This window comes from Chiroxiphia lanceolata, chromosome 6 (genome assembly GCF_009829145.1).
Source record: "Chiroxiphia lanceolata isolate bChiLan1 chromosome 6, bChiLan1.pri, whole genome shotgun sequence".
NCBI classification, from domain to species: Eukaryota; Metazoa; Chordata; class Aves; order Passeriformes; family Pipridae; genus Chiroxiphia; species Chiroxiphia lanceolata.
The window spans coordinates 26540593-26554114 of NC_045642.1; the positions used below are offsets into that span (position 1 = coordinate 26540593).

At 41.0% G+C, this 13522-nt stretch overlaps 1 protein-coding gene across 1 annotated transcript in view; it reads right to left on the reverse strand.

The window, feature by feature from the left end:
• LTK (leukocyte receptor tyrosine kinase) overlaps positions 1 to 13522 on the reverse strand; it is a 95535-nt gene that overhangs the window by 13412 nt on the left and 68601 nt on the right. Inside the window, exons 12-22 of the mRNA XM_032692171.1 lie at positions 12870 to 12968; positions 10920 to 11097; positions 10256 to 10406; positions 8138 to 8269; positions 7447 to 7603; positions 5922 to 6104; positions 5291 to 5389; positions 4638 to 4790; positions 3751 to 3861; positions 2912 to 3098; positions 2081 to 2171 (exon numbers count right to left, since the gene is read on the reverse strand). Coding sequence (XP_032548062.1) covers positions 2081 to 2171; positions 2912 to 3098; positions 3751 to 3861; positions 4638 to 4790; positions 5291 to 5389; positions 5922 to 6104; positions 7447 to 7603; positions 8138 to 8269; positions 10256 to 10406; positions 10920 to 11097; positions 12870 to 12968 — 1541 coding nt within the window. The remainder of the gene's footprint in view (positions 1 to 2080; positions 2172 to 2911; positions 3099 to 3750; positions 3862 to 4637; positions 4791 to 5290; positions 5390 to 5921; positions 6105 to 7446; positions 7604 to 8137; positions 8270 to 10255; positions 10407 to 10919; positions 11098 to 12869; positions 12969 to 13522) is intronic.

Below are 13522 nucleotides of genomic sequence, written 5' to 3' on the forward strand. Positions count from 1 at the left end.
AAAAGAAAAAAAAAAAAGAATAAGCATGTAATATGAATCACTTCAGGAACCTAAAAGGAGGGGCTCATCTTTTCACTGCCGAGTTTATTGAAGTGTATTTGACCCATTTGGTAGTTAAAGTTGGAATAGGAAACTAGTGACCTACTTCAAGATTTTTTTGTGTGAATTTAGCTCTATACACACTTCTGAAGTAAAAATACCTTCAGGTATACATCAAGAAAGACATTAGGTGGGGAATTACAGATCTAGAAAACTCTTTTAAATTACAGGTGCTAATTAATTCTCCCTTTTCTTTATGTCCACATTGCAGCACATGTTTGCGTGTCAAATGACACATACAACCACTTGATTTAAATATTTGTGTCATGTGCCCTTTTAGCTTTCTCTCCTGCCAGCAGATTTGGACAGCATCTTCCGCTGACACAGATGAACTGAGTGCACAGGCAGCAGTAGAAGCAGCACATGCTACTGTGCCCACTGTTCTAACCTTAGAGGGTAGTTTGGCCACAGCTGCGTGTAATGCCCGTGGCCACACTGCACGCAGAGAGGTGGGACGCTCAGTGTGGTGTGTCTGGCATGGGAACAGCTCTTGTCATCAGCAGTGTGGGCTACAGGAGGCAGGGCTGCATTTTGCCGTCTGAAATAAGTGATTGATTTACACAGAACAGTGCAGATCATGTATTAAATTGGTGGAAGACCCACAAACAATATATGGATTACAAGTGACCATTGCTGCCAAGATTTTCCAAACTGTTGACATCTTCTTCTGTTTACCACTGTGCTCTGGTGCTTCCTCCAGTCTGGATGGTGAAACTGAGTTGGTCAGTTCCAACTCTTTGCTAGTGTCCTGGGTTTTCATCCACATTCGTACAGTGGCACAGGGAAGTTCATAACAAAATGCCATAATGCATGATCCTTTCATTTTTTTTTTTTAAGAGGGTTTTGAAAGACAGGATGAATAACAGTAGAACTTCTTTTTGTTAATGAAGGCTACATTTTTAAGCTGAATTCATAGAAGTTGATTTGGTTCTCTGAGTCACAGGTTTATAAAATAACAAAAGCAGGTTATGAGCATCCTTAACTTCAGGGCTGAGTAACTGACAAATCCTGAGGAAACCTCAGTAATTTCACAGAAAAACAGCCTGTTATCTCTTGTCATTAATAACGTGGAAATTAGCATAATATCACAGTATATATTCACAACTGCATATTTAACACTATGCAATAACAAGGGACTACTGGAAAGTTTCACATAGAGTAGAAAAATACTACTCTCAGTGTAAAGGAAAGTAACTGAAAAAACCCACAAATTTTTAAATAGGATAACATCATGTGAAAAACTTAGGAGAAAGCACTCAAACACACTGAAATGCAGAAGCAATAATATATAGGCATTACTGTAAATGTTTACTGTTTGCGGTCATATAAATGATTCATACTAATATTTTCCAGTGCTCTCTTTTCTTTGTACAATATTTAGAAATCCCCTTCTAGTCCTCAACGTCCCAAAATATCTATTTGTTACTATTTTTGTTCCCTTTAAGTTTCTTTTTTTCTTGGCTACTCACATCTATAAATCATTGTGAGAAAAAAGTCGCTGTGGCAGATTCACTGCTAGGATGAACTGACAGTTCTGTGTTGATATATTGAGAGGTATTTATTAATGTTAATAGATAATTAATTGTTTTATTTTAACTAATCATAATATGCAGTCTCTAGGTGACTAATTCACACAACTTCTAATCTGAGGGCACTGATTCTACATCTACTGAGCAACAGGAATGGAGCTTACAAAACAGATTGCCCTTTTTAGATTCTCTTCGTACTTAGATCACACCTTACAGCCATTAGGCATACAGCAAAAAGACAGATGGCTTTACTTTCTAGCTGGTTCTAGTGCCATACAACTTAAAAATTAAAGTTGATAATTCCTGGATGCAGCAAAGCGTGGAAATCTGCATTACACATATACATATGTTGTTATGCATGTGATGAACGTGAATTCTCAACTGGAATAGTAATAAGATAATATGGCTCTTATGGGTCATTACTGCTGTATAAGAAATTTGGTGGTACTGACCTTGATAGCAACTTGTAGAGGGTTGGGATCCCCTCCAATGCCTACCACAGTTCCCTCATAAACCTCACCAAATGCACCATGTCCTAGTGCCCTGTAAGAAAAGAAGAGAGAGAACAGATATTATATACCATTAGATCCAATGTTGGCCAAGCTCTTCTCTTTATCCAGTCCAAGACTAGGAATAGAATCTGCTGTAAGACATGAAATCAACAACAGAGTTTTGTTTTCCTCTCAAAGATTCTGAAAATAACTTATCAGTATTTTCTGTCACTAAAACAGTGCAGGTGGATCCTTGATGGTTCTGAACAAATAAAGCAGTCTGCTCAATCCTAGGCCCTATCACCAAGTATGGCAATAGCAAAATAAGAGGAAAATGGAGAACGACAGAATAAGGTGGCTGCAGACTGATATCTTCAGGAGAGGGTGTAAGATAGCAGATAAGAGTAATCAATTTTTTCCTTCCAAAGTTTATAACTTTGATCAATATCATCTGGATGGTATAGAGTTGAAGGGCAACCTAGCACGTATTTCCTTGTGACAGGAAATTTCCTTGTGGTAGGAAAATGCTGAAAAAGAAACACTGCTATAGATTTGGAAGGGAGTTACTGCCAGGAGGCAAGTGCAATCCAGGACATCATATAAAAACACAAAGGTGAAATACTATATGCTGTGCATGGGAAAATGGAACAGGAGACTCATGATTTTATACTTCTGCTTGAGAACTTCATGGAATCAAAATATCATAGAGAACATAACAAGTATGATTGTATTTTGGCTGACTTGGACTAAGTGTTTTGCAGTTAGTCAGACAGGTGGCCCTTGTTTTCTTACCGAAGCAGAGAGATGTTCTTCCGTGGGATCTCCTTCAGCTCGCTTAGAGTGGCAGCCTTCCCTGCGAAGCAGTAGTTGGGGTTGTAATCCGTCATGATGGCAGATGTACGGATTTTGCTCAGTTTATATTCTGGACTCTGCAGTCGTGCTCTGGCTCCATCCAGCTGCTGCTTCTTAAGGTAATAAACTGCAGGCGCGGAGACAAATAAAAATGCACAAACAACATCAATCCCTGGACAGAAAAGATAATGCTGGCCACACAGAATAGAAAGAAACAAACCCCATAATTATAAATGCTCAAGAAGCATCTTTAGCTTGTCAGTATCACTCTCTTCTTCATGTTTTGTAGTGATTTAATACTGGATATGGAAACAGTCATTCCTGCAGGCACCTGGGAGCAACTTAGGTTTCCTACACTTCTTTGTACTTTGGCTGAGGAAAGAGTGCTCCATAAGATGTCTTGCTGACATTGAGTCCCCAAAATCAAACCATCTCCCTGAATGAATTATATGTTTAATTGCAGATTGTGACTTCATCCTGTATAGCACTGCCTGGTAAAGAAACAGCTACTAAGAAGGTTTTCCAAGCTCTTTATTTTTTCTGTGGCAAACACCAGGGAAGAGCAGTCCTTACCCCTTGAGACTATGCTTGTGCCTAACTGCAGGGGGTGATGTTTTCTATCTCTTCTTTTTCCCTGTCCTCTGATCCACTTGGGGATGACAACATTTTGGCTCCAAGCATTAAAAGCAGTGGTATGTGGTTGAGTAGTTAGTTTCCTTTTGTCTAATTTAACTGGGAAAAGCAAGTCAAAAGATGATAAGAAGGGAAGTGTTTCTTACTGATAGATAGGCTGCCGCAAGTGAGGATCATTCCAAGCACCACAATCACAGACACCACAGCTAGGAGGAGGGGAAGAGACAGGTGTCCCTCTGGGATAGGACCCTGGGGCACTAGAAAAAATAATAATAAAAAAAAGGTGCATTAATCAGAAAGCAACCAGAGCTGCTGTAATGCATCCCTCTGAAGGTTACTTGCATTTCAGAAAACAGTACAGAGGTCATGGTCAGACCATGACCAATAAAAATTACAGCAAATCCCTCTACAACGCTGGAGGTTGAAAAAAAATCTAAATAGTTTTAAATAGTTTTAAAATAGTTTTAAAATTATTGTGAAGGTAGAAAACTAACTGATAAAACACATTTCTTATCCATTCTTCAGTTTTCTATAAATGAGTAACATCACTGTTCACAAGTTGAAACTCTCTACAGTCTTGATGCTTTGGAGCTCCAAGAGACTGTGTCAGAAAATAACAGTGAGTACAAGGCATCAGCTGACAGGCACAGTGGGAAACTGCTGTGGAAGGAGGTAATCTGTGGCTTAAAAACCTCAGCAGTAGGTGGTATGTTATCCTGGACAGGTATTTACACTTAAATAGCTGATACACAAAGCCCATTTAGGAAATTTACACCATGTCTCTTTACAGATATTTTACATTCTACTTAATCCAAACCTAAATGTTGGAGATGGTGACAGAGATCCAGCTCAGCATGTAAGGAAAGGTCATAAGGAATTTTCAGTCATACACTTGGGCTGACATTTCTCACAACACCATGTCCACTGGAGCCAATAGCTGTAACTTTGGGAACTGAACATCCAAAAAGCCAGAAGGAGAGGTGATATAAAGAATACAAATGTTATCCAATGAAGCTAATATTTCACAACTTACCAGTGCAGGTGACATTGTCATTGGCTAGCACAGCCCCCATCTCACACTGGCAGACTGGCAGGTTGGTGTCAGGGTCCCGCTTACAGTTGTCTGAGTGGCAGTGGCTGCAGTTAAGATAGATCTGAACCTCCACCTCACCGTGACTCTCCATGGCTGAACAAGGAATCAGACACAACAGGTGAGCTTAGTTCAGTTTTTCCTCTCTTGTTCCAGTAAGGTAAAATAACCCAACAAAACAAACCCCAGCAGGTATCTAAAACTCCTCTCCTTCTCTGCAGCAGATCTGATAGTCCAACACAGTGTGGACATGTCAGAAGTCTGATAGGGGCCAGTAGAGAAGAAGATACTGGATTCCTTAAGCAAACAGAGGTGCCTTGAAGTTAATTGACCTGCAAAAGTCAGGGACTGAGGATGTACAGTTGAACCTGATGACTGGGTCTCTCCTGGTTTAGAGATTGAGTAGAAAAATGGTCCCAGAGTACTGTGGAAATATTTAAAGAAATTACCACAGCTAAAGATCTTACCTGCAGAATGAAATAAGCTTTAATGAAATTAACAAAAAGCAAAGACAGGAGAAGGAGCAGGAAAGGGGAAATAGAGAGGAAGAAGGGAAAAGGAGGAAAGAAATAAAGGGAATAAGAAGTATACTGTACCTGCCAAGGGATGCAAGAAGATCTCTCCAATGGGGTTCACAAAAGAGATGCCATCCTGCCCACCAGCTGTAATATCATCCTTATCAGAGGCATGCCCTCCTGAGGAGAGAAGAGTATGGCTAGCTGATCAGTACTGCATGCTGCAAAAAATGTGATGTCTCTGAAGTGTTGCATTCATTCCTGGCACTTATCACCTGGGGTCACTCTGCAATCTTCCAATAATATTAGTATGGGTAATACCGTTGATGGACAAACACTCACTTGACCCAGCCAGTACCAAGGTTAATGAAGTGACTTTATCTAATTTAGGTTTCTCAGTTCAGCAAGGTAAAAATGTATTTGTTTTGAACAGAAAAAAAGAAATGGAACACGGATAACTTGGGAATGGATGAAGGGGTGATTCACCACACCTTCCAAATACTAAATCACATAGGAATACTTCTATAACCTTGATTTCCCCAGGTATAGGGAGATACTGGAGAGTAGGGTGAATTTCATACTGTTCAGCTTAAAGTATCTGTGAGTCACCTTCTGCAGCAGTGTCCCTCTGCACTGAGTGCTAGCCCTTAACTGCAGGTGCTCTGAAGGGTACAAAATTAGATATCATGACTAATTCCTCCAGCAGACCTACCTCTGTACCCTCCGCCTCCTCCTCCAGAAGTACAGGCTCCTCCTCCCCCACCAAAACCACCAGAGGTGGCCCACTGGAGCTTGTCTAGTGCTTGGGGACAAGCTTGACCTCCCTCTCCACCTTCCAGAAGGGACTTCCCAGCCTGAGGAAGAAGACTCTCATCTTGCCAGCCACCACCTCCACCTTCAGACAGTGAGAAAATAAAACAAGAATAGGTAAGGGAAGCACATGCAGAGGAACTCTGTAGAAAGATAGAGATTAGCCCGTATTAATTCCTTAAGTATCTACATTCAAGATAACATTTTCTTTAAGTTTAAGAGAATATACAGACAAGCTCCTTGCTGCCATGGGTAATAACCAAGTGGAAATCTAATGCACAACCTGCAGTAAGTGCTGCATAAGCCAACACCTTAGCACCCAACACCTTAGCACCCATTTCTAGTGGCATTAAAGAAATAAGGAGCCCATCACTACCCTTCAGGACAACTGGTTAGGACTTTCAGCCATGTGAGATGCTGAGTTTCCCAGGGAAATAAAAATAAACTGGATTTCTTCATCTCATTCTAGTGTCCCCTCTGTGAGGCTATTGCAGCAGGAGATGGACAACCGCTGAATTTATCTTAGGTATGGATTCTAGGCACAGCCAACACAAGATTATAAATAAGCTTCCGTTTCTGGTATAATTCCCATAATATAATTCTTGTCATTAGAGTATCCTGATTTCGGCCAGGACAGGGTTAATTTTTGCAATAGCCAGTAGGGGGCATGTCTAGGACCCAAAGGTTATTCTATACCACCTCATATCATTGCCGGCGGGGGGGGAGGGGTCGGGGAGGAGTGTGGTTGGGGTACACCAGTCGAGTAAGTGTGGTGGAGGCAGCATGGGGTAATGCCAGTTCTGAGCTGGAGGGAGTGGTCAGGTAAAACTGGTTCGGAGCAATCACATATGAATCATTTGCCTATCTTGTACACTTTGTTATTAATATTGTTGTTTAATTGTTACTGTTTAATTTCTTATCTCATTGCTATTTCTAGTAATCTGTTCTTATCTCAAGATGTGATTTTCACCTTTTGTGCCTCCAATTCTCTCCATCCCACTGCAGGGAGCAAGTGGCATGTGGTTTCGAGAGTCTCAGTGAGATTACTAAATTGGGAAGTACCATTCCTAAACCACGAGATAGGGTTTCAGGGGAGTAACAGGGAAAAAGTCTTCCAAGGCCATTGTTACAGTGTGAAGGAATGGGTTTCATCTCTAAAACATCATTTTCACTGGGTCAGTTCATAGAAGAGTCCTCCTATGGAATAGCCTCTACTGGAGCACTCATCACCTTTCTTATGAATTCTCTTTTATCTGGTGACACACCATATAAAAAACATCCCTTACAGACAACTCAGTATATTTGTAACAACTACTGCCACAGAAAAATTCCAGAAGATCAAAAGAGAAGCCCTTCACTTCATGCCCACAGGACAATGTATGTATTCAGCCACCTAATTCAGACCTTGTGTGGTTTTAGCATCTCACCTGATGCCCCAGTCCTTCCACTGACTCCAGGTACTGCAGTGCTGTTCTCAAATTGCTCCAGGGGTACATCATCCAGGGAGCTGTCTTGAGCCTTCAGGTAGGCTTTTCCTCCTCCTCCTGCTGCGATGAGCAAAGGTTCGAAAATCCCATCCTTCTGCTGGAAAACCCCCCATCAAACATCAGAAAAACTTCACATCCCTTGGATAGGTGAACTCACATAAACTCATCAAAGAGCATGAAAGAATCCCAAAGAAGAGTGGACCAAGGCCAGGGCAATGCTACTGATTGTTTCATGGAATCATTACGAAAATATTTTACATCATGTTCCTGTATACAAAAGTAGCTGTTTAACTGAACACCAAGATTTTAGGATTCATTTGTTTTAGGACTGCTGCCTGTATTAAAGTGGGGTCCTGGTGTAATTCCCAGATCTGAACTGTTAAGAACTGAGAAACCAGTTCAACTAGCTTAGTGACAGTGACAAATATGATCAATGATATGGAAAGAGATAAATAATTAAAAAGACAAAAAACAGAGACAGAAGGTGAGGGGAGAGATAGAGACAGGAGAGGGAGACTCCTTTTTCATCACGTTTTTTTAAAGAACTGGTTATCATATGACAGGATTGACAGTGAGAGCTAGTTGCTCTGCTAGACACTACTCAGACAGGATGTAAAGAAGAAATACTTACTCTAAAGATGTAGGTTGCTCCTCCTCCACCCCCACCTCCTCCAGCCCACTCCCTCAGATCCTTTTTTTTTCTGTAATCTTCTTCAATGAGAGATGACTCCCCTAAGCAGATCTTCTGGGTTTCAGGATTGCTCTGAAAGGAGATGAGAGATGTACTCAAATATCAGCAAAGTCCAACTCACGAGAGTTGTCTGTATATTTCAGTATAATAACATATAAGACATATATAAAGCACTATGTAGATTATCTTTGTGGAAAGTGAATTCTGAGACAAGGACTGACAGCTGAGGGGTAGGTCTGTCTGTTATCTTGATTTTTAAACTCACATTATACGTGCAAGTGAAAATATAGTAATAGTGATAACTCATTATTGATATCACATAATTCATATTTCACGTATTTAGAACTTCTTATAACCAAAAGCATTAAAATGTTTTGCATTATGGATTAGCTCTCAGAACGTTCTTACTGCTGTATTTTTTAGGTACTTCTCAATGTTATAAACATATAAAGCACATAGAGGTGACCTGCACATAGTTAAGAATGATCTACTGACATGTCTTGGAAGAATAACTTGAAGACCCAGTTTGCTATTCCTGCATGGCACCAGTTTTACTTCCTGTGTGCTCTCATTCATGTGGAATTGTAGAACGGTTGAATGGGTAAGGTTGGAAGGGACCACCAGAGGTCATCTAGTCCAACCTCCTTGCTCAAGCAGACTTCCTCAGAACATATAATTCAGGATTGTTTCCAGACCACTTTTGAATATCTTCAGACAAGAAGACTCCACAACCTCTCTGGGAAACCTGTTACAGTTCTCAGTCATCCTCACAGAAAAGCAGCTCTTCATCATGTTCAGGTGGAACATCATATGTTCCAGTTTCTGCCAATTGCATCTCATCCCAAGATTGAGACTGAGATTGATTGAAAACTGACAGAGGGAGAGCTCTTTCTCAATTCTGGTGGTGGTGGTTCATGACCTTTCTTAATTGGTGGAGCAATTCAAGTAAGAGAACGAGAGAGGATGAGGTTAGATGAGAGGAGGGAAAAGCAACTGGGGTAAATCTGAGGAGAGAGAATCAAGGTTTGGAGCTGCAGAACTTCTTCAGAGAAAGGAAAACAAGCATTAGGTACCCAATATACAGAATCATTAGCATTTCCAAAGTCAAAGGAAGTTAGGTTTTGGAAGTGGGAAAAATAAACTGAAACTTTTTCCAGTAGTGGATACATTAGATAGATGCAATTATTGTACTCTATAAAGTGAAGAAAAGGTGGTTTTAGAATCTGTTGCAGCATCTGGGTAAGACATCATATGTTCTGGGCAAGGTAAACAGTAATTTTGAATGCCTACAAGAATAGTTTATGCATCTCAAAACACCTCAGTCTGTGGGGAAAGGAGAAAACAATTTTGTTCCTGGGCAGGGGTTAACTGATCACATTTCTAGAAAAAGGCAATATCAAAGAATTCATGCTGAAAAGAGGCATTTTTTGAGGCTATGTGACAAAAGGATTTTCAATTCATTTGGTCTAGCATTAGAACACACATATATAAGTATTCATGCCCACTTCTCATAAGTGTTTTTTTGTCATTACAAATACCTAATCCAGGGGGCACTGTAGTTAGTGGAAACATTCTCACTGGTTTTGATAGGCTTTGAATTCAGACCTTAGTTTCTAAGCCTAGAGAGTATTTAACACAGTGCAGCCATAAGACTGCTGGTTGCTTCCACAAATAATAATAAATTGTCTGAAATCCTGGCACACAGAAAGAAACCTAGGCTGTGGAAAAACAATAGAGGGAGCACACCACTTTCACCTACTAGCTTTCTGCTTAAAATAAACACAAGAAAGCTGATGAGGAACTTATTTCAAAGACCAGGAGCTTAGAGCAAAGTTCCTGCGGGCTTCATGTTTGTTTGTGGATTTTGGGATTGTTTTTCTTTTCAGAGTTCTTTATATTTTTGAAATTCTTTCTAACTTGCTTTATTGGTTCTCTCCAGTCTCTCAACTGGATTTCATTGATGGATTCTGGAATTTCTATCTTTTATCACCAAACCCCAAGCCACCCACTGAATCAAATCTGCAAGGTCTCTGCCCACACATGCTTGGTGGCCCTCACCCCAGGACAAGCGTCCTCTCCCTGCTGCCCCACTAAGATGTACAGCAGTTCATCTTTCTCCAGGTGGAAGGTGGCTGAGATGAAGACCCCGTGGGACCTCTTATTGTGATTTTTGGCTCCCTTGCCTCCAGCTGCTCCATAGGCAGAAATCCTGCAAGAAAAAGTAAGTAGTTCAAGAAACAACTCTCACTCTTCTCATCCCCAAAGTAACTCCATCTGCAAGGTCTCCCCAGCCTTCATTTCCAAACTGGCATTGCTCCAGAGCAGGCTCCCCTCCTGTAGCAGCTCATGACTTTTCTTTGTCTGAGATCCAGGTAGACCCAGACTAACCCTACACTCAACTACTGGAAGCAGAGACTTCAGGAGCAAATAACATGAGCTGGTTACAGCCCAATCTAAGAGTCGAAGACTTCTGGACTAAAATGATGGCAGCACTTCTACTTGGCTGCATGCCCATTCTCACTCCTGTTCTGACCTCTTCTAAGTCACCACTCCACCCTTCCATACTTCATAGTAACTCAGAACACAGATCTTTATAGCTGCCACTCCTATTTCTTTGTTCCCACTCAGTACAGACAGATGGTCCCACACTTATGGTTGCTGAAACTCCACGCACAAAAAGTGGTTAAATGTGGCTGCCTCTCCAGAACATGCTGATATTCACCTGTATCGGTTTGTGGCTGGCACTCTCCAGACTTGCACTCCCCGGAGCCTGCCCTCCTTCTCCACAGTCACTGTCACACTGCTGTTCTTATAGGTACTGTCGCACTGAGCTTGAGTTGGCCCGTGTGGACCACTGGCACCACATGTTGAGAACCACCAGAGAACAACAGTTGTGTCTCCTGTAACCAAAACAGCAAGAGTTGGGGCAGATGTGAGCTTCCCTGTATTTCTCAGATACACAATCATAGAATTGCTTAGGTTGGGAAAGACTTCTAAGATCATTGAGTCCAGCTGTTAACCCAACACTGCCAAGGTTTGCAAATTAGTACATACTAAAGTTGCATTTATCTATTCAACTTAATGCAGCTCCCTCATAATACAATGCACTAAAATTTCACTCTTAACTATAAGATCACAGAGTACTTACTCACTTCGTTCTAGTCATAGGACAACTACTGCTCTGTGTATAGTCACTGTTTGCTTTTTCTCCATCTCACCTTATTTCCTGCACAGTATTTAATAAATCATGGACTGGAGATAAACCCCATCATTTTTTTTATTTTTTGGGAGAGGTAGGGAGGAGGTAAGAAGGTGAGAGGGACAAGACTTCTGTGAAGGGGTTTATCCAAGTGTCTCGCAGACATGATCAAATTTCTCTTCTCAGTGCCAGTATGAAACAAGGAGATATTAGGCTTTCCAGATGAGAACTAAAGCATGTACAAAGAAAGAAGGGTTGAAAACATCTGCCATTATGACTAGTGACCATCTATGCAACATGGTGAAAGTATTAAGTGACTCGTCTCAGGCTTGCACAAGAAGCCCATGGCAGCAACAACAACCTCTTGTTATTTTCAGTAGGGGCCCTTCTCCTCCAAGCAATTTTTCCCATTAAGCATTGTTCTTTTGTTTCTACAATAGTGCAGCAGATAACTACCTCCTTCATTTCACAGCCCTTGTCCAAGATCCAAACATGTCCACCTTGTCCAGTAAATGGGGCCTAAGAATAAAACTTTTCAATAACGTATCTAAAAATTGCGTGATGCAGCACATACAACAAAGCCAGAGTCAAAAGTAGAACTGTCAAAGAGCTGAATAATTAAAATAGAGGTAAAAATCACAAATCTTTAAAAGAAAATTCAAATCTTGTTTAAAGGAAAAGACAAACAAAACTATTACCAACAGATGTCGTCCTGTGAACATGTGGATGGATCAGTGTGGTACAAATGTTAGCTACATTACAGAAATGTCTGTCCCTTGAGCTAAAGGGAACTGACAGCAGTACAGATTGTCACATTCCAGGAGGACACAGCCTTCAGGAGCTGGTATAGTCACACACTTGTACTTGCTAGCTGCAAAACATCCTCAAGGACAACCTCTCTCCCTCAGCCCTTCCTTTGGACCACTCTTCTCACCCAGACAGTTGTTATCTGTCTTCCAGAGTGGTAATCTTTACTACTAGCAGTAAACGAGTCCCCAGTGTCCCCCGTTCTCCTAGTTTTTCATCCAATTTTTCTATAGAGTCAGTTTCCTGATCCCTACTTTTTGGCCTCCCTGGATTTTCATCTTTACACTGCTATTCTGTACTCACTTTGTTCAGCTTCACTGCTCTCCAAATCCAAGTAAATCTCTATTCCTAGCTTTCTGTACTAGTCTACACCTTTTATTCCTGAGCTGCCTTTCATCCACTCTGAATTTGAGTCATGCAGCTTCTGCTTTTACTTAAAGAGATTCTGCTTTTCTTTAAAGAAAACCTTCTATTTAAGGACTGGTGAGTTGGGCTCCAGCAAACTGCTTCCCCATAGTGAAACAGAGACTACCTGACATGATCTCCACATCTTTGGCATGGATGTAGTTGCCCTATTGCTACAGGGCAGGCAGATCACACACAGGAGATAGGAAGGGAACCATCTTTTATAACCAAGAGACAGGTTTTCACTACTGAATCATGTACCTGAGAGGGAGGGCTCTTCCAGAGGTTTCAGAAGACGCTCATCCATACTAATCTCATGTGGGTACTGGCGTTTCCCACCAAAATTATTTGGTTTTCTTCCTGTAACAGTTTGTAGAATAGAGGAGAGAGATGGGAGGATGGTAGAAAAGAGGGACGGAAAATTTCAAGATCATATGAATGAATTAAGTACAACTATTTGGTTAAATTAAATATTACCTCAGGCAGAAAAGGTATCTTAGACAATCATAATTTTGTATTAGTCTTTTAAGCCCATGTCTTGAGTTAGCTACTTGTATATGTGCTGAAGTCAGTGGGTCTTCACATGAACGCAGGCCCTCCATGTTATCCCATGCAGGATAAACTCCTCAGCCAGCAAATTACACTAGCTGGGATTACAACAGACTTTAGGAAAAATGTAGTGTCGGAGAACAGATACCAGGTGTTGATGCTCTGACAGGTGACAGTTCTGGACAGTGAAATCAGTGGAGATGTAAAGGAGAGTAATAGCAAAAATCATTATCTTTGGTTCTGAGTAGTGTGATGGCAAGTAAACCAGCCTAACAGATCACTCCCCTCTCAGCAACCAACTCTGAGCACCTGAGACCTTGCTTAGAGAATAAAATACTAAATAAAATTACATGTCACACTAACAC